Source organism: Stenella coeruleoalba, assembly GCF_951394435.1.
Source record: "Stenella coeruleoalba genome assembly, chromosome: 13".
NCBI lineage: Eukaryota > Metazoa > Chordata > Mammalia > Artiodactyla > Delphinidae > Stenella > Stenella coeruleoalba.
Genome location: NC_137159.1, coordinates 54949004 through 54976289, shown reverse-complemented (window position 1 = coordinate 54976289; position 27286 = coordinate 54949004). Strand labels below are relative to the sequence as shown.

The following is a 27286-nucleotide window of genomic DNA, read 5'->3' as shown; positions in this document are numbered from 1 at the left end:
TATCCAACAGACTGTAAATCCAAGGTTCCCAAGATCCCTTCCTTGGGTTCAATAATTTGCTAGAGAGGCTCACAGAACTCAGTCAGACAGTTCACTTCCTAGATTACTGGTTTATTACAAAGGATGTAACTCAGGAACAGCCAGATGGAAGAGATGTATGGGGCAAGATACGGGAGAAGGGGCACAGAGCTTCCAGGCTCTCACTAAGTATACCGCCTTCCCAGCACCTCCACATGTTCACCAACTTGGAGCATCCTGAACCCCATCCTTTTGATTTTTTCTGGAGGTTTCACTATGTAAGCATGCATGATTGATGAAATAATTGGCCCTTGGTGATTAATTCAACCTCCAGCCCCTTTCTTCCTCACCTGAAGTCAGAGGTAGGAGGTGGAGGGTAAGGCTGAAATTTCCAACTCTCTTATGATTTGGTTGGTTCCCCTGGCAACCAGGCCCCATCCTGAGGCCATCTAGGGGCTTTCCAGAAATCACCTCATTAATACATACTCAGATGTGTTTAAAAGGGCTTGTTATGAAAACAAAAGACACTTTTATCGCTCTTAGGACATTCCAAGGGTTTTAGGAGCTGTGTGCCAGGAGCCATGGATGAAGACCAAAATCTATTTCTTATATCACACATCACACATTTCCTCTACCTATATGATGAAAAAAATAGGTGTTCCTATAGTTGATCTGGAATTCCATGTTTATAATTAAAGTTTTAGGTCCTTGTGGTGTTCACCCTCTTTGAAATAGACTGGATGTATTAAGCCCCTTCACCAAATACTGTTTCCCTGATATTCTTAACTTACAATTCTAGTCTTCACTGGCAGCCTTTTAGTCTTGGAGACTAAGGATTATTGATCCTTGGAACCTCGGCTTTACTGGAGAAGAACAGATACAACATATGTAGATATAATATAGTACTTTAAAAATGTATATGTATATATGTGATTACTAAAATATCATGAATTAGTTCTGTGAGCGATGGCAACATGAAAATATTAAAAGATACATCTGAAGGAATACACTATATAAAGGTATTTTTCTATACTCAATTATCAGTTGCTATTTAACTTAACCCTTTGGTGCTCTCCTAGAGTTGAGAATTTAATTTCTTTGGAAACTTTTCTTACTATCACTGGGATCTCCATGCTTTTGATCTTACAAGCAGCAATGTTACAATTCCTAGAAGATGAATTAAACCCATGATGAGGTGCTCGATTAGGTGCTCGATTAATCACTCACCTAGCTGTCTAAATTCTCAATCTAGAGACTGCCCCCTCCCCTTTTTGTTCCTTAAGGAAGTGATTAAGGCTCTCCATGCTGTGGTCACCATAGACCAAGTCCCTTCATCTGCTTTCTTATGAGAAGCACACTAAAAACTAAGGTAAGGGCTTCCCTGGTGGCACAGTGGTTGAGAGTCCGCTTGCCGATGCAGGGGACACAGGTTCGTGCCCCGGTCCGGGAAGATCCCACATGCCGCGGAGCGGCTAGGCCCGTGAGCCATGGCCGCTAACAGGAGAGGCCACAACAGTGAGAGGCCCGCGTATCACAAAAAATAAATAAATAAATAAAAACTAAGATAAGTAAAAGTTATTCCAGTGATCATGTGATATTTGCCCCAGTGATCATCTAAATTTTCCTGGGTTGTCTTGGCAACCAAGACCTCCGTCCCTTTTTTCTCACTATTGGTAGCAATACCAAACAATCAAATTTTACCAGTACTTGATTGGTATTTACCAGTAGTTGACATTGCAAGAAGCTATAACTTCCTAGTTGTTTATATCTGGATTTTGGTTTGTTTGTTTGAGAACTAACTACTTTTAAAGGGATTAGAAATGTTTCTCTTTGCAGTTAAAAAATAGTTTGTGCATTCAGAATATATAAACAGATTTTAAACACTGGCGTGTGATGCTAGACATTGAGGGGTCATTGTTCCTATACATAAATAAAGATGAACTTCAGGCTTTTTTCTGGTTCAAGGAGTGATTTGTCCACGTTTTTATATGCTTTGGTTCTCTGTTTAACAAATTGTTATAAAAAATTCAGATCTTCATTTTGATTAATGATCTTGCAGAAGTTCAAGGAAAGAAGTTGTCCACTGTCTCCACACCGAAGCTCACAGAAGGCCAGCGTCTGAGCAGTCTGACTTTTGGGTGCTTTTTATCCCGAGCAAGGAGTCCTCCTCAAGTTGTAAAATCTGAGGAAACGAGCAAGATATCATCTAAAGAACCTGAGTTCACTGAAGGAAAAGACATAGAAGGTATTTATGGACTAGAGGAATTTACTTTGACATTTTTTTAAAAAAGGAAAAATCATTTGCTAAGATTAATGCAAAGATAGCTTAATTTTCCTTATTTTTTTCCTGACAACTTGATGTTTTATGAGACTATTTCTAAAGAGCAAAACAGCATTTAACTCTGTGTATCTAGTTATCTTGTGTGTTTTTTGAGACTCTCTGCCAATGATTTATAGGAAAAACTGGTTTTCCCTTCTTGATACTTTTTCCTGCAATAGGTAGCAGTAATAGTTAAAATTTTAAAATGTACAGTCATACCGACTTGTTTTAACTGAGTTTTAGAAGTATGAACTTTCTATTCATTATTTATTTAAAATATAAAAAGATTATCTAATATTCAATATGAAATTAAATGTGACACAGCAAACTTATAAAGAAAAAGAACACCAGGTGACAATTTAGTAACTGCTTTGATTTTCCCTTTATTGCCTCAAAGAGGAAAATATTTGCCAGATGTTTAAACTTTGGACCTGTGTGCAAATTTCTACCCTTCTTTTAGTCTTAAAGCCCCTCTAAATTTTGCTTAATTTTGCGGTTGCTGCTTTGCCACCACTAGTATGACTTTTCCCAAATATTTTTGAAAGACTTGAACTTGTATCTTCTCTATTTTCAGTTCCTGCTTCCTTCCTCCAAAGGAGAAAAATTATAGCCCTAAGAACTGTCTCTATGCTTGGTTTTGAAACTCTGAAAACTATATAATGTTTTTCCATTCAGAAGGCTCCTTTGGTACTTGTTTTCATGCCATTACATGGATTTTTTTTTCTTTTTTGAGACGTCATTTTAGTTTTTTTCCCACTTTCTAATAGTTGAGTACAGCTCGGTTCAGCTGAGGTTGCCTGTACTGCGGTTCTTGCTCATTTGCAAATTTAACAAACTGCCTGATACCAAATTGTGGAGTTTATTTGTTCAGCCTCTGTATCCTTAATTATGAAGCTCCTATCTATATTTTCATGTTTTCAAAGTTTCTTTTGTATTCTTCAATCTAAATTTTTAGTTCACTGTTTATAATGGTTCGTTCTATTAATTATGTTATAAACAATAATAAGCCATATCTAAAGATATTTTTAAAGACTGTTATTTTTTATTGTAAAGACATATTTTATATTTATGATTAAACCAAAAGTAGAGTGAATAAAGCTTTTCTTTGTGTATGTTTTCCTTACGGTTTTGCATATTTCATGTAGTGAAGCTTGGGAACAAAGTTTTTTTTTTAAACTATAGCTTTATATTTATTATGTTTTAATTTATTTATGATAATTTTGAAGTTTAGTAGAAAGAGGGTGTCATTGTCTTTGCCTCTAAAATATAAATGATGATGTTCATTTTTTTAGTGGCTGCTTTCTTTGATAGTCAGTGTTGCCTTATTTTTCATTTTGCTTCTCGTATTATCTCGCCCTAGACTATTGTCAGTTTTATTTTTCCTTCATGTTTCTTTGTAAAAAGCAGTTTCATTTTGATATTATTCTATTGAAGTGTAAGGGCTCAGTGTTTTATAGAAAGCTTGTGGTTTTCAAACTTGGGTTTAAAAAAGGCATATGACTAAAAAAGGATAATGTAAATTAATTTGACTCATGGAAATTCCAGTTTGTACAATGTAGTTATATAAAGCTAAACATACAAAAAGATTGTATGATTAAAGGCAGCATGCCAATATAATGTATGCTTTTCTAGAAATGGAAATACCAGAAAAGTCTGTCGATAACCAAATTCAAGAAAACAACCGAGGTCAGAGAACATTGCATCAAGTGCCGTGTGTCTCAGAGCAGAATCAGAAAACAAGGACAAGCTTTGTGACGGATGGTGGCATATCCCAGAATTCTGGGGCTCCTGGGAGTGACTGGAGTTCCGATGAGGACGACGGGGGCAAAGGAAGATCCAAGTCCAGGTATACGTCCACCCTTTCCAGCCACACATCAGAGGAGGGGGTCCAGTGTAGCAGAATGGGCAGTGAGACGTATCTGACAGCCTCTGATGACAGCAGTTCTATATTTGAAGAAGAGACTTTTGGCATAAAGAGACCAGAACACAAGAAGCTGTATTCTTGGCAACAGGAGGCACAGTGGAGTCCTCTCGGAAAGGGAAATTCTGAATCAAGTAAAAAGGAGCACGATAGTTCCTCAGACGAACTGAATAAAAAATTTCAGTCTCAGAGACTGGATTATTCATCTTCATCGAGTGAAGCCAACACCCCAAGCCCTATTCTGACCCCAGCTTTGAGTCCAAAGCATCCTAACTCACTCACTGGAAAAGGCACAGAACTAGTGCCCCCCTCAAGCCTGCCACTTCCCAAATTAAGGGTTCCTAATGTTTTCAGCTTAAGTGTAGCTCTAGCCAAAAGACACCTAAGCCAGCCACAGTTAAGTTCCGACAGGATGTTTGGTACAAACAGAAATGCTATAAGCATGATCCGGCCACTGAGACCTCAGGAAACAGACCTTGATCTAGTTGATGGCGACAGTACAGAAATTTTAGAGACTATGGACACTAGCTGTGATGATGGATTATTTTCCTACGGCTCCCTGGAGTCCCCGTGTTCAGACGACCAGGAAACCTGCAACTCAGCAAAGAAGGCGGCCTGTGGGAAACCTCCAACTCCTCCCCTGCACCGGTTTCCCTCTTGGGTAAATTATGTGTTGTGTGCAACGCACACACACTCGTTTTTGCTCAACGCTCATTTTCAGGTTTTACTCCACTTCTTCTTCTTTCTTTTCCAGTCCGGCTTTGTTCTGACAATTCCCAGTTTTTAGAATTCAATTTCCCCTCCTCTTTCCCCTGAACCAGTCGAGAAATAAGAGAAGGGTAAGACAAAGCAAGATCAAAATGTTACCTTTATTACTGATAAAATGGATTTTAGAGAATTGGTGGGCAAAGGAGCAAGTACTGCACCTGGGAAAAAGCTAGATTTATTCACCCAGGCCCAGGTAGCGCTTGACCAGCCACCACAGGCTCATCCAGTGAGGCCCAGCTCCTCTAAAGCTTACAGTCTAGAGAAAGAACAAATGGTTATTTCCTGCACACAGCTACTTCTCAATAGAAAGGAGAGGGGAAGGTGCCGGGCTTTGCATGTCCGGTTTCTCCTTCTAGGAATCACTGGCTAGAGATCAGGAATGTTCAATTTTTGGAGCTCCCTCCACATGGAAGGAAACATTGGGGTGGGGAAGAAGGGCTCTCTCTAACTGTATAATACTTGTGGGTAAATTCTGGATGAGGGCACTTACTGGTCATCAAGTTCTGAACTTAAGTATTTACTTGATTGGCTTTAAGAGAAATTTAATTTTACTCTTCATGAACTTATAAATTTATTGCTTTAACCAAAAGCATCTTCCTGTATATCTAGAATAGATTGAAATTTCTTCCATTGAAACACTGACCATTAATATAATAATTAACCCATTAATTGTGTGATTCTTCTTAGGAATCTCTAGATTAAAAAAAAATTCTTCCTATATTTGAAACAAAGTGAAATTATCTGTTTTGTAGATTGAAGTTTTCCTTCACATATTGACATAATTTAACCTTTGGCCTCCAGAGAATCATCTGGGTTGTGGGATTTTTTGGTTTTTGGAGTCATGTTCTGTTATTATTTTTTATTTAGTGACCAATGCAACTTTAAGCAAATGAAGGCAACTATGTTTTCCTAGTATAAATTCAGACCTTGAGATGTATCTGCTCTTATTTACTTTTAAAAGAACATTTCATTGCAAAGTCCACGTGAAACCGCCTGCAGTTTATTACTAAACTCTGGATAGCATAAAAAATGGACATTATTGGCATGTGAATCTCTGGAATTCCAACTATGTTACCCTTTAGGCAGTTAGGAGTTGAAATTTTGCTTCTTTCATTATGTTGAGATTGGCAGAGATTTAGGTTAGACATTCACTTTCATTTTATTTGGCAAACCATTTTTACTACTTTTTTGCCTTTTTCTCTTCTTGCCTTCTGAAACTATCCAGTCCTGAAAAAGTAGTACTGCTTTGCAAAAGCCTTCTAGCAAACTGGCCAAGTTTGAGGTTTTATTTCTGCTTGTTGGGTATTTTCAAGTTTCAAGTTAAAGAGATACATTCTAGTCACCTCAATTTATGAGAGTTTAAGGATTTTTAAGAGTTTACTTTAAGGCATAGCCCATTCTTATTGAACTGGAATATCATTCCAAAATACAGTAGTCACTCTAGCAGGACAGCATGTAATGATTCAGGAGCACCTCTGATGCTCAACTCCTTAGAAAAACAGGTGATACCCAGTGTCCCTGGTCCCATGGCTCAGCTTGTCCTCTCCTGTCTACAGTGACTGTCTGCTTCTCTCATGACTGCTAACTACTCTCCTTCGCTCTCTCATGGCTTGTAAGTGCCTCACTTACTGCCTTATTTTTATATGTCTTTTTGTTCTGTCCACTCTGTTGTTTGTCTCTCTCTGTGTATCTCACCATCACACTCTCAAAGAAGCTGTGAGAGTGATTCATTCAGCCACTCTTCAATCTTAAGTGTCTCAGATGATTAGAGATCTCCTGCCCATTGCCTCACACAGGCCCCTGTCTAGCGCAGTCCCAAAGAGGACTGCCTTAGTTGCCCCCTGTGCCCCGATCCAGATAACTGTCCAGGTTAGGTGTGTGACAAAGTTCAGGACATGGTGATCTATGCATTAGGGACAACCTAGAGTCCCTTTTCTCAGAGGGGGCAGGGCCAATAGCCTTCCAGTACCCATTTCAGAAATCTCTCTCAGAGAAGAGAAAGCAAAATAACAACCTGCTTTTGGAACAAGATCCTATAAATTCCATTGCAGTTCTCAAATTCACTTATTATTTGACCTCAGGTATTTCTTCTACTTCATTGAAATGTACATTGAGATATGAAGGTGATAGCACTAAATGTTACTTTGTGTGTGCTTTCTGACTTCAAGTTTTGGCTTTCTCTTTTTCTTTAACCATATTCTAGAATGGTAGAATATTAAAGATAATATTTGTGTCTAGTCAATGATAATAAATGGTTTGTGGCTTCATGTTACAGCTCTTCAGAGTTTTCCTTTTTTTTTTTTTTGACCATGTTGTGAAATGGTGGAATATTAATGGTGGTATTTATGAATAGTCAGTGATCGTGAATAAGCTTTCTCTTACTTTTTTCCTGTCTGTTCAAAAGAATTTAAAATACCAAGCAAAAATTTGGGAACAAAGATAAATAATGGAGTGACTAATGGATGGAAGAAAATTCTGCAGTGCTGTTCACAGTGGCATATTTTAGTTGGCACTGGTGACAGTTTTATAATAATTCTGTACTCTGGTGACAATTAAATGAAGCACAAATGAAGAACATGTGTATTGAAAGTAATTGTTTCTTTGCTTTAAATATCCAGCTTAAATCTCTCTTTTACATTAGGAAAGCAGAATTTATGCTGTAGCCAAATCAGGCATTCGAATGTCTGAGGCCTTCAATATGGAGAATGTTAATAAAAGTAAGTGATTTTGCATGCTGCAATGCAGGTGAACCTTGAGGACTTTATGCTAAGTGAAATAAGCAGTCACAAAGGACAAATACTGTATGAGTCCACTTATATGAGATATCTGACATAGTCAAACTGATAGAAACAGAAAGTAGAGTTGTGGTTACTAGGGGTTAGGGGGAGTAGGGGAAGGGGAGCAGTTGCTTAATGGCTATAGGGTTTCAGATTTTCAAGATAAAAAAGCTTTGGAGATCTGATTCACAACAATGTAAATATACTTAACACTAACTGAACTATGCACTTAAAAATGGTTAAGGTGGTAATTTTATCTTATGTGTTTTTTACTACAATAAAAAATGTTTAAAAAATAAGTGATTTTGTATTGCCATTTCATTAGCCAAGAACTTCCTAACTGTCTAAAGTCATTGGAAAAAATACAACTTTGCCAACTTCCAGAAAATGCTTTCTGAGGTTGCTGATTTATATTTTAAAATTGAAATTCATGTTACTCAGTATAGGGGCACATAGATGTTCAACTCTTATGTAGCAAATACCTCATGTTTTTACCCGAAAGAGGCTAAAGCTAAGAAACTGTGGAGTTTCAGCTGTTTAAAATTGTAAAACTATTGATCTCTATGTCTTCTTTTTCCAGAGTTTAAAACACATTCCTCCATTCTTTCTTTTTTCAAAATATTATTATAGAAACAATGCATGTTCATTATGAAAAATAAAACCAAACAACAGAGAACTGTCTGGAATAAAAAGAAAAATTTTTCTGTGGTTCGTTCTACTGGCCCCCTCCCTATCCTACCTCTGATCTGTATCTTAGAGGTGACTATTGTTGTTCTATTCCTTTTCAGCTATCCTCTGTTCTTGCCACTCAGGAAATATATTCTAACCTTTCAATCTGAGGTTCACCTGATAAAGGTTTAAAAGTGACGATGTTTTAACACGTGTCAGTAATAGGTCTCTGAATAGTCAGAGAATATCTTCATAGGGTACTGCTCACTGAATCAGTCAGCAGGTGTTTGTACTCATTTCTGCCCATTGTGAGCTGGATGGAGATGCCAAAGAAATAAAGCTAAGATCCTTGCTCTCAAAGAGCTTACAGTCTAGTTGGGAACTAGCACACCTGAGGACATAATGAACCATGTAAGAGAGTGTATAATTAAAACTGCCATAAATGCCATAATTCTTCAGGTAGACTGTGTAGTGAATATTGTATGTTCATCCAGTTTCTCTTTAATTGGAAGTTTTGCTATTTCACATTCATAAGAAATAGACATAAGCACTAGTTAGAAGGTTTGTTTTCTTAATCATTTTGTTTTCTGTTTCAGATTCTGTTGCAGTGCTTTCCTATACCACATCAGGACTTTATACATCACTGATATACAAGAATATGACAACCCCAGTGTACACAACTTTAAAAGGGGTAACTCATTATTGTTACTGTTAAAGATGTGGGGCTCTTCATGATGAATCAAGGAAACTGTTTAGTCAAGCTCCAGATTCCATTCTTGACATTTTACACGGACTGTCCCTTTAAAGGGAGTTTTAGAAGTTCACACTAGCATATTATTAAAAGAGAAGAAATGGAAAGATCTAGAGAAGATATTTATTTTTATTGGAGTATTAGAGGTCTGATATGCTCCGTTTTTGTTATGCTACATGTGAGTCTCCACCCCCTCCATAGCTGTTAATTGTTTAAAGGAAATAGTATTAATGATGTAATGGAAACTCCTAATACAGAAAGATCTTTGTATCACTGCCAGGGTTCCCCTCCTTTGTGTGAAGTACCTAATTAAAATAAATATCAGAAAAAAAAGTAGCATCAGGTATTAACAGGCTTATGTTCTTAGGAATCTTTTATAATTGACAAATGCCTTGCTAATTGGAATTTGGGATTTAACAACGTGACTTTGATAATGGCAAAATATTTTCTTGTATTCCTTAAAAAAACTTATTCCATAACTTCTGGTAAAACATTCTATACCTAAAGAGAGTGGTGACTTTAAGGATGGACACAGGGAGGCTGTTTTGCTTTTCTTCAGAAGGCGACCCAGATAAGCAGCAACCCATTCCTGGATGACTCCTCTGGGTCAGAGGAAGAAGATAGTTCCAGATCCAGCTCCCGGACTTCAGAGTCAGACTCTCGCAGTCGGAGTGGGCCAGGCAGTCCCAGAGCAATGAAACGAGGTAAGGGAGAGTCTCAGGCATACAAGACAACTCCCAAAAATTCAGAATATTTAATGGGAATTTTATCTCTATAATAGGACTTAAAAAAAAACATCTGAGCTGCCTTCAACTCATAGTGAAAAGAGTATTCACCTAGGACTAAGATGCTTATATTTTAGTCCTAATTCTCTTTTAAATTCTCTTTGTGATTCCAGACAAGACAGTGGTTTTTTTTTGTTTTGTTTTGTTTTTTGTTTTTTACCTTATCTGTAAAAGAGAGATCACTTCGTTATAGGAATAAAGTGAGATACTTGGCTTAAATTAGGTTCTTCTTTTACAGTTACTGTGTGATTTTGGATAATTTATAGGATGGACTTATTTCAGCTAAATTTGTTGCACTGCTAAATGGCAGATAAATATACCTAAAAATGTGGTGGTTAATCTGATATTAAGATGGAAACCAACAAAAACTTACTTTGGGCATGTCTATGATTTTTGTAGATTTTGAAAAAATTTTTGGCATACAGGTTACAGAGAGAGCCAGTCACATTAAATGGCATCTGTATTTTACAAAAGCCTTTAATGCAGCACAGTATGTTGGTTTTCAAACTGTGTTCCATGGAACCCCTAGGTACTCCCAAACCCCTCAGCTTCAACAGGAGCTGTTCAGCTCTCATAGGTTTAATATTTTGGGCTTCCATCAGTCCCTTTGCTATATGACCTTGCCCCCTTGACAGCCAGAATCAGGTTATATCACACTTTTGCTCAAAACACTGCAAGGACCTCTTATAAAGACTATAACATGTTATGTGATTCTTTGATGTCTTGGACCTCAGTTCCTCCTTTCTTCTCTCTTACTCAGCTCTGGCCATCCAGACCCTTTAGCTGTTCCCGGCACATGCCATTCATTCCTTTAGTTCAGGACCTTGCACTGATCGTTTGCTCTACCTGGTATTCTTGCCCCAGATGTTCCTTTGCCTCCTCCAGTTGAGACACTGCCTTCTCAAGGAGATCTACCCAGAGCACACCATTCAAATGTAGTCCTTTGCCCTTCTCTAACTGCTAGCTCTTTTTATTCCCTTTAGTCCACTCTACATTTTATTTTTCCATGGCATTTACTCCCTGTTTTTTGTCTGTCTCCCCCGACTAGAATCTGTGTTCCATGAGGGCAGAAATTTCTTCGTTTTGTTCTCTGCTCTGTCCCTAGCACCCTGGGGCTAGGAGCCTGAGATTTGCACTCCAACATTGCCTCTGCCTAGCTGTTTGACTTTGGACAAATCCTTTAATCTGTGGACCTTAGTCTCCTTAGAGAATGAGGGCATGAACCAGGATGATCTCTGAGGTCCTTTGTAGATCTAAATTTCTGTTACTCTTTGAAAAATAAAGATATTACTATTATCACAGCCATTACTTGTCTTAGTCAAATAAATAAGAGGAATAATATAGTGACATTGTCCTAATGTTTCCCTTAAATGTTAATAAACACTTAAAAAATTGCCACATACTGTAATGAATAATGACTTAAGTCCTTGATTTTATTTAATATTTTCAAAATCTCCAATTGTAGTGACTCTCCAAATGTGGCTTGCAACTTGCAAGTTGTTTTCTAAAATGACAAGTGAATTATTGTGAAAAATGCTCCCTTGAATTTTACATTAGAGCTGCTGGCAAATGAAATAGTCATTTTATATCTTTAAGTCTTAATGCGTCTCTTTTATGAAAGATTTTCAAAATCTGTAAACTAGTAGTATTGGACTTGTGTGTCTTTTTTAATGTGATGTTACTTTAAAAATGATTACATGTAAAGCAATTATACTCCAATAAAGATGTTAAAAAATGATTACAAAAATTAAGTGCAGTAAAGTGTGATTGTACAAATCTTGATAAATTAAGGTTCAACATTTGTTTGCCTACATGCCAATATGTAAATACACATATTTTTAATCCTTAATAAAAGATATTGTTAGGCTACTGCATACATTTTATATATGTAAAAATAGCTGTGCTTATAATCATACCGAAATATTATTTATGTTCCTTTAACTTCCTTGGAGATTTGCATGATAGTCCTTATGCTTAAGTTCTGTTTTCTGCTTTAAAGGTACTTCATGGACTACATCTAGTCTAGGAAGGTTCATGATTTGGGATTAGATGTATTTCTTAAGAAACCTGACAGTCAGCATTTGGACCACCCAATTATTAAATACTGACTTGATTTATTTCTTTTTTCATCTAGGTGTGTCTCTCTCTTCTGTAGCTTCTGAAAGTGATTATGCTATTCCCCCAGATGCTTACTCCACAGATGTAGAGTGCTCACAGCCAGAGCAGAAGCTCCCGAAAACTTGCTCGTCTTCCAGTGATAATGGGAAAAATGTAAACACTGAATCAGTTTTTTTTTTAACATTAATGTATCTGTTAGTTTGAGCCTCCAAAGGGAAACTTAAATATTTTTTTAAAATCTCTTTAATTAGGAACCACTGGAAAAATCTGGCTACTTATTAAAAATGAGTGGTAAAGTCAAGACTTGGAAGCGGAGATGGTTTGTTCTTAAAGGTGGTGAATTACTTTACTACAAATCTCCGGTGAGTGGAAATTGCTTGTTATTTAGAACTGAATTCCTCAAACTATAAATCAGACTCCTGATTGATTTTCTTCCATGTAATGCAATTAATTAGACAAAGCATTTCTTATTATGACTATTATAGGTAATCACTTTGCATTGGTTTTCTTCCTTTCATACAGAGTGATGTAATCAGAAAACCCCAGGGCCATATTGAACTTAGTGCATCCTGCAGCATTTTAAGAGGAGATAACAAACAAACAGTTCAGGTACTTTTTTTTCTTTTTTTGTGTCATGCAAAACTCAGTTCTCAATTATGTAAGCTAATAGAGTGGAAATTGGGTGTTCAATTGTTTGTTTATTCCCTTTGGGGGTCAGTTTGATGCCCCAAAAATGTGTGAAACCCTAGGACTTCTTAGTTAAAACTATAATATAACCTGAGTATATGTTAGTAACTCTCCTCTACACTTTCTTTGCCCTTGATCCTTTACACGGTTCTTTCCCCACACTAACCCTCCCAGCCATTTTCTGTTCTCAAACTGTCAAGCTATTTTAGGGGAGGGTTATTTGATAAATGAATTCCCAACAAGATATTCATAATTTAATGTACTATTAAATTCAGAAATGTTTGCAATTAAATAGAGAACCGGAAAATGGCAGTTGTATGAACTTCAGAGGCTGTAACACCAAAGTGGGAAGGATATTGGTGAGCAGAGGGGCTGTCCTGGCTCCCACTGAGTCACATGGCAGAGGTAGCTGCTGACCATTTCACCCACACATAATGCCAGTCTTGCTAGAAACCTTTGTTAAGTTAAAACAAGCAAACAAAAAAAACAAGCTATCGGGCTTCCCTGGTGGCGCAGTGGTTGAGAGTCCGCCTGCCGATGCAGGGGACACGGGTTCGTGCCCCGGTCTGGGAAGATCCCACATGCCGCGGAGCGGCTGCGCCCGTGAGCCATGGCTGCTGAGCCTGCGCGTCCAGAGCCTGGGCTCCGCAACGGGAGAGGCCACAACAGTGAGAGGCCCGCGTACCACGAAAAAACAAAAACAACAAAAACAAACAAACAAAAAACAAGCTATCGAGACAGTTTGGTATGTGTGATTTAAAATTCAGATGCTTTATTTCTGAAATGCCTTCAATAATCATTATTTTCTTATCTTGCTCCTTTGGAGGGTAGAATACAATATTTTATTAGAAAGGTACATTATCAGTGTTTCCAGTAGATAATACCTGAGGACTGCCCAAAAATGCAGAAAGGAGAATCAGGGAAAACTTTGTCTTGGAGCATGGCAGATAAGAATCATTTGTAGGCTTCTGAAATATTTGGAATTTTTAAAATATGGCTAATTTGAACTTGAGAAATTGTGAATTCATAATATCTGATTACATGTTTAAGAATTCCTCTTCTGCTGTATAGGTTTTCTTATTTTATTTATAATTCATTTCTTCATTTCCATAACAAATAACTTCCCTTTATTTGCTTAAAGTGTGTTATTTTATTACAGTCTGAAATCATTCTGCTCCTCATTTCAACAACCAGGAACCTGTAGCACATTTAAGGGAGAAAAGGAAAATGTAATGAGTAAACAAGATAAAAAATCATGACCCCAAAGCTTAATACTATGAAGAGTTTTAAAGTAAACAGAAGTGAAAAAAATTATTTCAGAAAAAGTTAATTGTCATTCTCACAAAGTGGTTAAAATATGCTACGTGATTTATGGAATCATTTATTTAGAGCCTAGGATTCAAGGTTCAGCATGTTTGTTTCCATGTTAGGTAGTGATGTTTGAAGAATGGACAAGGAAGTGCTAATATCCTAAAATCTTCAGAGTTTCCTATCTCTTTCTTATCCCATTCTAGTTGACCACTGAAAAACACACATACTATCTGACTGCAGATTCTCCCAATATATTGGAGGAATGGATTAAAGTGTTACAGAACGTTCTTCGGGTACAAGCTGCCAACCCCCTTTTCCTCCAACCTGAGGGCAAACCAACGGTGAAGGGATTGCTCACCAAGGTGGGAACTCTTATACATAGCGGTATCCCAGGCAGCGATGGAATTAGCCCCCGATCATAAAAAAGTGGGCATCAGAGAATATAAATATTGAGTATTTATGTTATCTTGGGATGGGGAAGAGTGTTTTAGGTATGATACCAAAGACAAAAACCATGAAGATGAAAAATGGTAAATTTGACTACTCTACATAAAAAATGTAAATGTTCTTGGGAGTTCCCTGGCATTCCAGTGGTTAGGACTCTGCTTTTCGGAACCTCTGCCGAGGGCCCAGGTTCAATCCCTGGTCGGGGAACTAAGATCCCACAAGTTGTGTGGCACAACCAAAAAAAAAAAAAGTAAATGTTCTTACCATCAGAATTTCTCTAAGCAGAATTTTTAAAAGACCGATGAGAAGCTTTGGAAAGGTATTTGAACATGAAAAACAAGCTTTTTCTAATCAGTAAGTAAAGGATAAATACCAGTGAGGGGAAGGAACAAAGGACACAATGAGAGAAAAGTAGAGATAGTAGAGAGAAGAAATACAAATGATCAATAAACATATGGGGAAACGTTCTACTATCAATAATAATTTTCTTAAAAAGCAAGAAATAATGGATATTTTTAAAAAATCTGATCAAGGGAGGACCTCTTTTAAAAGTATGAAATGCAGTATCGACACAAGTTAAGAAATTTGCTAGTGAGTTTATTACTTTAGAAGGCAATTTGGCAATATCTTGACTAAAGTGTTTACTCAATAAATATTTTTGAGTGAACAAATGAATGAATGATTATTAAATGTTTTATGAACATATATACGTACCCTTTGATCCAGCAATCTCAGTCCAAGAAATTTATGCTTAGGAAATTATCTTAATTTGCATAAGATTTAAGTATGAGGATGTCCATCACAGCATGGTTTTTCCTTTCCTATTTAAAACAAATGAGATATAATTAACATACATTGAAATGCAGATCTTAAGTGCAGAATTTGATGAGTTTTGACAGATATTTACTGTCACTCTCTCAAGATACAGAACATTTCCATTACTGCAGAAAGGTTACTTGCACATCATGGTTTATAATAAAGAAAAACTGGGATCAACTTAGATGTAGAGTAGAGCATAGTTTTAAATAAATATTTATGTAACCAGGTAATGCTTTACTATGCAGTCATTTTAAATGTTGTAAAAGAATGCTTAATGTTTTAGAAATAGGTTATGGATGTATTGTTAGGTGATAAAATAGCATATTACCATAAATACATAAAAATGGTTGTTATGCCATTTTTGGTAAACATGTTTGTAGAAAAATGTCTGACTAAGAAATATACTAAGGTATATTAGATATCTCTGGGTGGTTTTTACTTCATTTTTGCTTAGTTCTGCTTCCTAACATTTTTAGAATGAGGAAGTATTGATTTACGCTAAGATAAATATTATTTATAAATTTTTAAGAGTTCAATTGGTCACTTTTAGAACAAAACAATAAGATATTTATGTGCAAAATATTACCCACAAAAATAACCTCTACGTCATCACTCATCACTCATGTGCTTTATTTATGTAAGAGGTGAAAAATTTAGCTGTAGATGAGCTATGCCACCATGTAATTTATACTTATTATTAATGTGGGAATGTAGGTGGGTGCTCTTCAGTAATATTTACAAAGACTGGAGAAAAAAATTGGAGAAAAAAATTACCAATACATTCAACAAAGAGATGCACTATGTTTTTTTCCAAAACATTACGTTACCATGAAAATGTTTTTTCAGTTACTGATGGGCTTGAGAACTCCTTGGTATTGTGCTGATATATGTTTTCCAACGAACACAGTGCCACTTTAAATCACATTCTTATTCTAATTCATAGTAACTAGGTGTCCTCCTGTTTCAAGGGCTATGTTTATGAAACCCTTAAGCTTTAATATGATCTCATGGCTAAGGGTTTGTTACTTCTTTCACAATTAGTGTTTTTTGTTTTTTTGCTTATTTTTAATTGTTGGCATGGCTTGTCAGTTTCCACTCCTGTTACATTTGTGCTGTTCCCTGCTTCCCATTTCACAATTGCATTTTAAATGAGTATAAGTTGATGTGATTATCAGATGACTAAACCATTAGAATTTATAGACAGGATGCTTATTAGGTTTCCTTCCTACCATTTGTGAAGGCTTGTCCACCCCCATATTTTCACCTGCAAAGCCTTATAAGAGAAAAACTCATTCTGAGTGACTTGTTCTGAGCTCACGTTCAGGCTACAATCCCAGATATGGCAGAGCAGCATTTGAATACTTTGGAGGGGAGGAGGCTTTTCCAAGTTGTCACACTGTTATTATTAAGTACAGAAATATGTAGGTAGATATTAAGAACTTGACTAATTTGGTTCTGGACAGTCACTCTTGCAACTTTTAATGCTTTGGAAGAACATTTCCTATATAAAAATTCATTTATTTTTAAAATATGTATTGAGCAGTTACCACATGTCAGGCAATGAGCTGCAGGGTATTAAGATGAATAGGCCACTGCCCCATCCCTCAGAGAGCCTCATATCTATTGGCAAAGAAAAGGACGTCCACATATTTATAATGATATATATAAAATACTATTGTTGACATGCATCATAAGGTCACAGAGAAACCTAATTTAGACTGTGGGATCAGGAACAACTTCTCAGAGAAGATTTGCCTGTGCCAAGTCTCCAAGGAGGAGTATGAATTAATTTTGGAAACGGACAAGGAAAGGTATCCTGGGCTAGAAAACAGCACGAACAAAAGACACAGTATCTCAAAGCAGTGCCACCTATGTGAAGAGCAAGTCCTTTGGAGAAAAAGTTGGAGGGTCCTGATCATGGAGGGCTTTTTTGTCTTGTTAAGGACTTTGTTCTTCATCCTGAAGGTGTTGTGGAACCCTTCAGGGTTTGTAACAGGAACATGGCTATATTCATGCTGTTAACAGATTACTCTGCTGAGAGGAAGATGAATTTGTGGGAAGCAAACTGGAGGTTCTAAGAACAGTAAGTGGAAGTGGTTTTCCTCAAGAGGATGGGACTCTGAACTGGTCATGGGGAAAGAGACCAGAGGGTGAATCTGAATAATGCTAGGAGGTAAAATCTTCCGTTAGACTGAATTCAGCGACTAGGAAGTGGGAGAGTTAAGGATGGCTGGGTGAAAGACCATGCCAGATAATAGAGAGCTCAGAAAACAGGAGCAGTTTAGGATGACTAAAAGGTTATTTGGGGAACTGTCAACGTTTAGAGCTTGTGAAGACACCTGAGTTAAGAAGTCCAGCAGGCAGTGGCAACACCAGTCTCCATCAGAGGAGAGGGCTAGGGCTTCCCTGGTGGTGCAGTGGTTGAGAGTCTGCCTGCCGATGCAGGGGATGCGGGTTCGTGCCCCGGTCTGGGAGGATCCCACGTGCCACGGAGCAGCTGTGCCCGTGAGCCATGGCCACTGAGCCTGCGCGTCCAGAGCCTGTTGCTCCGCAGCGGGAGAGGCCACAGCGGTGAGAGGCCCGTGTACAGCAAAAAAAAAAAAAAAAAAAAAGAGGAGAGGGCTAGGTTGGAGAGAACGATATGGGGAATTATCATCATGGATATGATAGTTGAATCCACGACAGTGAGAGAAATCACCCAGGAAACTGTGTAGGTGGGAAGAGCAGGGGACTGTTGATGGGACACTCGGGTTCCCAAAATTTGAGGGCACATAAAGGTGATGTATGAAGAGACCCTGGAGAGTACGTCCTGGAGGCCAGGGGTGGAGTGGTTGACAGGGAGGGAGTTATCTGTAGTGTCAGATGCGGTCAAGTGCTAGGGCAGAAAGTGCCTTGTGGTATGTTGAACAGTAACCGGGTGATGGGTAAGTGCAGTATTGAGTGTGGAGGACTGTCCATACTTTCCGGCACATGAGAAAGAATCAAGCTGGGAGGGAACATGGTGTCAGGAGAGGCACTTTTTCAGATGGGAAAGGCATACCTTGAGTTTCCAAATTGAAGGGAGGAAGCTGGGAGAGAGAAGTGGGAGGTTAAGAACAAAGTCCAGAAGAAATGGGTGATCGGGCATGGCGGGAGGGCACTGTGGAGGGGCTGGACTTGCAGAAAGGTGAGGAAGGATGAAAATACAAGTTTGTGGGGCAGTGAGTGAAATCATGTCTGATGTCCTCGGTTTTCTTTGATGAAGATTACTCCAGTGGACAGTTCCATGAGAGTGAAGGAAAGGATTGAGAATAAGGGAAGTGAGATATACCCAAGGACAGATAGAAGGATTGATTTACCGAGGGCCCACCTGACTTCAGTGATTTGAGTTCATATTGGTTATTCTTCTCTAAGATGCTCAGAAATAAGAGCAGAGACTTTACATTGTAGTGATGTGAGGATAGTCATTTTTTTCTAACATTTTATTATGTGAATTTTCAAATACGCAGAAAAGTTGGAAGAGTATTTTACAGTGAACACTCATATTCCCACCACCTAAATTCCACAATGAACATTTTACTTGCTTTATGCATATCAAGATGATGATTTTTAAATCATTCTTTTATTATGGGCACTTTCAAACACATGTGAAAGTAGAAGGAATAATAGAAAGGACCTTCATATATTCATTACCGAGTTTCAACAATTATTAACTATGGCTAATGTCATTTCTTAAAACCTCCCGTAACCTTCTTTCTCTTCCTACACGCTCCACTGGATTACTTAAAAACAAATGGAGGTAAAATTTTATTGTGTGGATTTGTTAGAAGCATGGGAATGCAACATAATCACAGGTTTTAGAGCAAGAGTTGTTTTGTGATCAAATATCAAATTCAAGGTTGGTGGAGAAGGAAGAGAAGCCAGGAGGAAACTGATAAACTGGAATAAAATGGAAGGGTTGGAGGACTTAAAAGTTTTGAATGAGGTCAAAGAATAGGAGTGGTGTGAGTAGGAGGGTGGGAGCTGGGGGGAGGTTGGGATCAGAGAGTAGAATGTAAATTTCAGAAGTGGAGCAGTTCCCAATGAAGGAAAAAGGACCAGGGTGTGGCCAAGCGGATGAATGGCAAAAATGGAAGGATAGCAAAGGTTTTTAGAAATGAAGAGAGCAAGGAACTGTGAGTTAAGATTGTAGGGAGGCAGTACAGCAAAAAGGCTAGGGCAAGAGTTCAGGGGCCAGACTGCATGGGTGCATGTCCTGCCTCTGACAGTTGCCACTTGTGTGACCTTGAATAGATTACTTAGAGGCTCTGTGCCTTAGTGTCCTTTTCTGTAAAGTGGGAATAATAATAGTGCCAACCTCACAGGTGCTGGGAAGATTAAATAAATTATTTAAGCATGTCAAGTGCTTTAGAACAGTGCCCGGCACATCATAAACATGCCAAAAGTGCTAGCTATTATTATCACAAGAGTTTTACCTAGATGCTGAAGTCAGCAAGACAGGTGGCAGGATTTGTGGTGGAGAAGGCTACAGGCGTGCAAATATAGGAGAGGGGAGAAGACCATGGGAGCTTATGTTTTGTGTGATGACAAAGGCCAATCAGAATATGATATACTATTTGTCATCAAAGTTTCAGAGAGAACTGATATAAGTAACTTTGTCATGGATGCAAGGTAAAAAAATTTATTCTTTCAACTACTTAGTTCACCAAAGCCTTGAGGTTTGAGATTGTCTTTAAATCTCTGTGAGGATTCTTCTAGTGTAATTTGTTTCATTATGATTTTTTCAGAATAAGTCAGAATTGGAAGAAATCTTAACATAATCAGATGTACATAAAAAGATAGACTATGTTTTAAAACACAGCTTTTACTGTAAGTTGGCAGAAGTCTTCATTAATTTGTAGTTCCTCAAAGGCACACATTGTTCTCTTTAAAGATAAATCATTTCAAAAGTATACTCTCTATAGCCAGATGCATTATTCTTCAGTTTTGCTAAGACTCCTTTCTGGAGTTTGTTTAAAAGGAGAAAAAAAAAGCTGCATAACACAAGCTATTTAAAACTTCCAGGATATTCATCTGTAAATATATGTTTCTAAATTTAATTAAACCGAAACATGTCTTGCCAAATGCGACATTTTGTTTTGTTTTTCCTCAAGCAACATTTAAATCCATCAAACTGTTAGATGGTGGAGTTATTTGTTTGCTTAAACCATAGTTTTGAAAGCCCAAAGGCTGGCTGCATTTGTGGGTTTAAACGAAACATGTGTTTTACTTCTCCTTATGCATAGTGAGGAAGGAAGCATTTATTGAGTAACTACTAGTATCCTTTATTTACATTTTCTCCTTTGGTCATCACAACAGCCCAATGAATGAGGTGTACAGTAATCCCATGTTAACGACAGAACTTGGGAGGTCAAGTCAGTTGCCTGAGGACATCATCCATCCAGTATGTGGTAGAACTGGAATTTAAGCCTTGGTCCATGTGACCTCAGAATCCAGGCCTTTTCTACTGTCGTGACTTGCTGACTGTAAAATCCGTTGTGGCAATAATTTATATTCTTCTCATTGTACAACTGTCAGAGCAGTCCGTTTAAATGTTATGTCATTACAAGGGCCCTGCAAAATATGTGTGCTCTCCACCCCTATATGCTGCCCCTTCCCCAGTGACCTCTCCCCTTCCTCGCTTAGTCTCAGACACATGGGCACACACCGTCTCAGGACCAAGGAAGCTTGCTGCTTCCTTGCCCGGAGTGTTCTTTTCTCAGGTGACTGCATAGCTCATCTGCCTCCTCCAAGGCTTGGATCAGTGTTGGTGATGCCTTCCTGACCGCCTTATTTTAAATTGTAAAACACGTCCCTCCTTCTCCAGGCACTTCCTTCTCCTTTCCTGCTGTAGTTTTCTCCTTCGTATTTATCACCATGGGCAAGCATGACAATGGAATGTTGGGCTTTCGTTTTACCAGCCAGTGTCTTGGTTTCCAGGTGGTGGGCCACTCCAAATTGAAGCCCACTCTAACTATTGCAGGAGAGGGTCAAGCCTCAAGGCAGAAGTTGGCAGGGCTGCCAGGGTAGTGGGATTATAGGGCAAACTCAACCAGGCTCACCACATTCTAGGTCTGGGGCAACAGAGCCTATTATCAATCTTACCCACTGATGGGAATGGGGTTCTTGGTGTTTTTCTAGGCTTGAGGGTGTAGCTGGGACTGTCTGGCAAAGATCTTCAATGCCTGTACCTGGGCAGAACTGGGGCAGAGAGGAACTCACAGTGAGGATCTTCATAAAGCTACCAAACGATGAAAAACCTGTGGTATTCAGTACAAATTTTGGTAGAATGTCTTCCTCCAAAAACCCCCCCCCCAAAAACTAGGCTTTTAAACTCCTTGTGTTCTTGATGAAGATATGTAGCACGCTGCTGGGTTAGTTGTCTGTCTTCCTCACGAGGCAGTGAGCTCCTTGAGGAAGGAGACTGTGTCTCATTCATATCCGTCCCCCCAGTATCTAGACTAGCCTCTGACTATTCAGAGTCAGGAATCAGATTCAGGTTCCATCCCAATCACTTGACATAGCTCCTGACATGTAGGAAGTACTCAATATGTAATAATAGCTTTTAGTATTATTATTTTACAATTTTGTGTGTATCCTTCTGGAGAAGGTATCAAATATGTTCAGTGTATTATTACTCTGGAAAAGGCATCAAATGTTTTGAATGATTGAATCTCTTACATTTTGGAAATCACTAGAATTCTTAGGTTTCAATCTTGTTTCTAACATCAGAGTGTTAACCCAGAGAGCCCCACAGAGTTATTGGAAATCTATGTAATATAAAAACTATGAAATATACTTACTTGTGAAACTGCATCTTTGAATCCTTAGTCCTAGGCATAGTACTTGACATATAGTAAACATTCGTTAAATGTTGAATGGTGAACACCAAAGCAAAACATACCATGCTATTACTATAATGGGTAAGTTTTAAATAGCATTTGGATAGTCTAGTTGGAATATCACTTATATCTCAAGCAAACTGGACAGCCGAACAACTTCAAATAAAGTGTATAAACTATACTTTAAGGTGTCAGAGTTCTGAGCTACATTTGTAATTCTTTGAAATATGATTTCAGGTAAAACATGGCTACTCCAAGAGAGTCTGGTGTACACTTATAGGAAAAACATTATATTATTTTCGTAGTCAAGAAGATAAGGTATGTATGTATTTTTAATATGCTAATTAGAGGAATTTTTTGTTTGTTATGGCTTCAAGTTTTCCCTTTCACTGTTCTGTTGCTAGCTCAAACTTCAGAATTTTTGATAAGGTTGAAATTTTGCATAAAATTTATTACTAAGGTAATCATAGACCTACAGGGCCTTTTTTTTTTTTTTTTTTTTTGCGGTACACGGGCCTCTCACTGTTGTGGCCTCTCCCGTTGCGGAGCACCAGCTCAGTGGCCATGGCTCACGGGCCCAGCCGCTCCGCGGCATGTGGGATCTTCCCGGACCGGGACACGAACCCGTGTCCCCTGCATCGGCAGGCGGACTCTCAACCACTGCGCCACCAGGGAAGCCCCCTACAGGGGTTTTCATTCTTAATTATAAGCCTTAGTAACTTTTAATTAATTCTTCTTCTAAGACCTAGAAAAGTCTTCCTCTATCCCACTTTCAACCATCAATTTCTCATATTTTTCAGGTCTGACAGACTAGATAAGGTTGATTGAAGGGAACAGCAAGCTAGGAAAAAAGAGCTGGGAAGGGAAAAGAATCCAGTCCTGTCCCAGGCCCTCGAATCCCTAGATACCACTTATCTATCCATCCATCTGCATATCTATATCCCATTCGTTCATTTTTAACTAATCTCCTCCCCGCCAAAACTTGAGTTATTGCATTTTCAAAGTAAAAAGATGGGTATCTTCCAAACATGAAATGTATACCTAATTATCATTGTGCATACCCCATGTCATCTTTGGATTACTGAAACTATAAAAATTGAACTAACATGGACCAAGAGTATTTGCATAAAACAATGATGCCAGCTCCACAGAACAGCAACCTGTGACTGATTACTGTGTTAATGAGACTAAACTTCTTGGTCCACTGACCATGTAGGTCAGTTAGTATTTCTCTGCTCTATTTTCATAGTCTGCACTCTCAGTTCTGACTAGCCATATTTAAAATGCATGCCATTATCGTCAGTATCGCTCACGGGTTGGTACTTAACACAGTGCAGCCATTGAGAGTGATATCTCTGAAGTAATGTGGGAATATGCTCATAAAAATAATACAAGAATAAGCACAGTACAAAACTGCATATTCAGTATAACCCTAACTCAATTATCAGTCAGGAAAACAGAAGCCACTCTGTGTATTCCAGTTTTTAACAATTTTAATGCAGAATTAGGGACATACATAACTTTAGAAAAGTCGGGGGAGTAGAGGTCGGGGAAGCAGCTGCCACTGAAGATCTGAGAAGCCAGCACCAATGGTCTGAACACAAAGCACAGAGGCAGCTGGTACTCAGCAGTTTACTGAGAAGCCTCTGTGATACATCAGCCCAGGCAATTGACTGCAGCTGTCTCAGGAGAATCATGACTCTTCTTTCACGCTTACCTTCCACAGCAAGTTTGGGATTCTGAGTTTATAATTCTCAGTCCAGCACATCTATGTAAAGATACACATAGCAGAAAAGTCAGAAAGAACTATGCCAAAATGTTGAGTGGGAGTAGAATTATGGATGATTTTTTTCTTCCTTTTTTTTTAATAACTTTCTGTTTTTACCAAGTTTCTATATTCGTGTTTTATAAATAGAAAAATAATTTAAAATTTGCTGAGAGTAGAATTTAAATGTTCCTACTATTACTACTAATAATAATTTTGTTTTTTATTAAAAATGGATAACATTGATCACAGAAGGAACAAGTCAGAGGAATGTAGATAGCTGAACAGAAATCCATTATAATTACTGGAGAAGTGTTGAGAATGCTTGTGAATCGGTATTAGGCTTACTTCATTTTGTGCTATAGATGTTTCAGAAACAATTTGTCTTTATCTCAATCAGTGTCTTTTAAAAAATTCAGTCAAAATATTTAAAAGCACCGGTCTATTCACTGTTTATAGAACCATGGTAAATCCTCTGGTAAAAGGAATAATCATCTTTAAATATTGGGGTGGATGGAACCTTGATTGTCATATGATTAGGTATGCCTAAAGCACACAATTAGGATAGTATTGTCATGTATTATCATAGTAGAATTAGTTTTCTTTATCCTATTTTTTAAAGCTTGCTTTTTATTTATTAATGTGAATTTTCTGCCCTATTATTTTGCTTTTGTTTTACTGCCTTTTTCTGAAAGTATAGATAAGTTAATTTCACATTTTTCCTTCAGAAGTAAATTTTATTCACTCAGTCTCCAGAATGGTGCTTTGAACATAGTAACTACTCAGAAAATAACTGTAATTAATTTAATGGGAAAAAGCAGTGTTTCTCGTAAAAGACAACACATTTAATCAAATGAATTAATTTTTTACTATTAATCAGCTATTAGGCAGATAAGATATCTAGGTAAGACCTCACTGAGAAGCCAACATTTTAATTAGGTTTTGAAGGAAGTAAAAGAGGCAAGAGTATTCCAAGCCAAAGGAACAGCAAGTGCAGAGGCCTTGGCAGGAGCATGCCAGGTGTGTTTGAGGAATAGTGAGAAGGTCAGTGTGACTGGACTGGACTCCGTTAGGGAGAGGATAATAGGAGATGAGTTCAGGGAAGTAATGGGGACCAAATTGCAGGGGGCCTTATCATAGTAAGGACTTTAGCTTTTGCTCCAAGTAAGATGAGAAGCCATTTGAGGATTTTGAGCCGAGCAGTGACATGATCTGACCTGTGTCTAACAGGAACACTCCAGCTACTGTCTGAAGGGAATTAGGAGGAGACTGGTTAGGAGACTCTTACAGTAATTCAGGTGAGAGCTGATTGTGGTTTAGTGTGGAGGTGTGAGAAGAGACCAGATTCTGGGTATATTTTGAAAGATTTGCTGATAGGATTTGTTGACTAAAAGGGTATGGAATATGAGAGCAAGAAAAGAGGCAGTGACAATGCCAATCTTTTTGGCCTGAACAGCTGGAAGGATCAAGTTGCGAACAACTGGGATGGGAGAGACTCAGGAGAGCAGGTGGTGGGGGAGGACTTACCAAGTGACGTTGAAATGCTATTAGACATCTAAGTAGAGCTAGTGTGAGTCAGGAGTTATAAATTTGGAAGTAGCTAATACATGCTGATGCAAAAGCTATGAGCTTGGATGACATCACCCAGGGGAGTGAGTGTAGATGGGAAAAGAGAGTCCAAGCACTGAGCCCGAGCATGGAAATGTAAGATGGTAGATGTCCTTGGAGTTACAAGGAACTTTCTCAGGCTGCAATTCCAAACCTGACCGAATATTTTAGAAGTTGTACATCTGAAGCAGACTGTGTGTGTTGCTGGAATAAATGGACTTAATTAAAGAAAAGTTTTAAAACAAATATGCTAAATATTCTACACAGCAAATAATGGTTTTCATCAGTAAAAGAGTAGGTAAAATTTAATATAAATCATTTTTAGGATGTTTTTCTTACACTTAAATTAAGATGAAAGAAATCATGGCATTTTTTGTGATATATTACATGTGTAATAAATCATATATGTGTATATAGCCTCAAAACACTCCTCATTTATTGGGGTTTAGAGTGATAGTTAATCACACTTCTTCACACCAGCTGTTTCACTTTGTTACTTTTTCTATGAATAGTATTGAGACTATGTCTACCCTTGTCCTTTTGATCCAATAACTTAAATTAATTCTGTGGGGAAAAAAGTCAAATGAATATTTTGACTGAATTGCTTGACTAGGTAATGTGTCATTTTGGTCCAAATGAATAATCCAAACCACTGTATGGAAGTGGCTTCTTGCTTTTTCCACAAAAGTTAAATGTCTAGTATTCAAATTGTTCTTCAGTATCACAGTTGGCATGTTGGTTGTGGCTACTACTTTTGTAACAATGTGGATAATCCAATTAGCTTTAGGCATTCATTTAAAAAAAGGTATGCTTTATAAAGGTAAGAATGAAAAACACTATGAAAAATTTTAGCAGGAAAATATTTAGAAAGTTCCTTCCTTACAATTACTAATATTTACTTTAGTTTCCTTTAGGTCAGATCAGACTCTGGGAGGCTAAAGTTGAAGAGGTTGACAGATCCTGTGATTCAGATGAAGATTATGAAGCCAGTGGGCGAAGTCTTTTATCCACACATTACACTATTGTGATCCACCCCAAAGACCAAGGTCCGACTTACCTCCTGATTGGATCCAAGCATGAAAAGGTATGTAAGGTCTAATTGGTTGATTTAGAATGATTTAGACTAATATGATTAAGTATTGGTAATAATTTTCAAATGACCGTTAAGTACAATCAAAGATTTACGTATAGATTTGTTGGACATAGTATTTTTAAAATAATTTTATTTCTGATATATTTCAAACACAAAAAATATAACAGACACCCTTTTTTACTTAACAGATGTTAGATTTCATGGTATTTTTTTATCGGCATGAAATTAATAACCATCTAAGTGTTCAACAATAGGAAATTGATTAAATAATGTCCATATGATAAAATATCCTGCAGCCTTATATCTTTTTTATATTAAAAATAGATAATTATAATTTCTGAATTTTACTAACATAGTATAAGCACGTCCTTAATATAATCTCAACTATGTGAAAATATGATGTACATATATATTTTAATAGAAAGAAAAAAGTCCAGTATATTTGGGGAGCAGAAAAATGGATTCTTTTCTTTCTTTCTTCCTTATATACATAATCAATGTATACAACTTGATGCTTTGGAAATAATTATGTGCGCATGAAAACATCACTGCAGTCTATGGCATAAACC

The 27286-nt window shown here is 37.6% G+C and overlaps 1 protein-coding gene across 6 annotated transcripts in view; it reads left to right on the top strand.

Annotated features, from left to right (window-relative positions):
- Positions 1-27286, top strand: part of PLEKHH2 (pleckstrin homology, MyTH4 and FERM domain containing H2) — a 116958-nt gene that overhangs the window by 52673 nt on the left and 36999 nt on the right. For all 6 annotated transcript variants that reach the window (XR_013830973.1, XR_013830974.1, XR_013830975.1 and 3 more), the window contains 11 exons: positions 2078-2263; positions 3971-4920; positions 7669-7744; positions 9070-9164; positions 9784-9928; positions 12144-12280; positions 12379-12489; positions 12650-12736; positions 14329-14487; positions 22489-22569; positions 26529-26708. Coding sequence is in view for 3 of the 6 variants with exons in the window: in XM_079940376.1 (XP_079796502.1) it covers positions 2078-2263; positions 3971-4920; positions 7669-7744; positions 9070-9164; positions 9784-9928; positions 12144-12280; positions 12379-12489; positions 12650-12736; positions 14329-14487; positions 22489-22569; positions 26529-26708 (2207 nt within the window). In the remaining 3 variants the exon portion in view is untranslated. The remainder of the gene's footprint in view (positions 1-2077; positions 2264-3970; positions 4921-7668; positions 7745-9069; positions 9165-9783; positions 9929-12143; positions 12281-12378; positions 12490-12649; positions 12737-14328; positions 14488-22488; positions 22570-26528; positions 26709-27286) is intronic.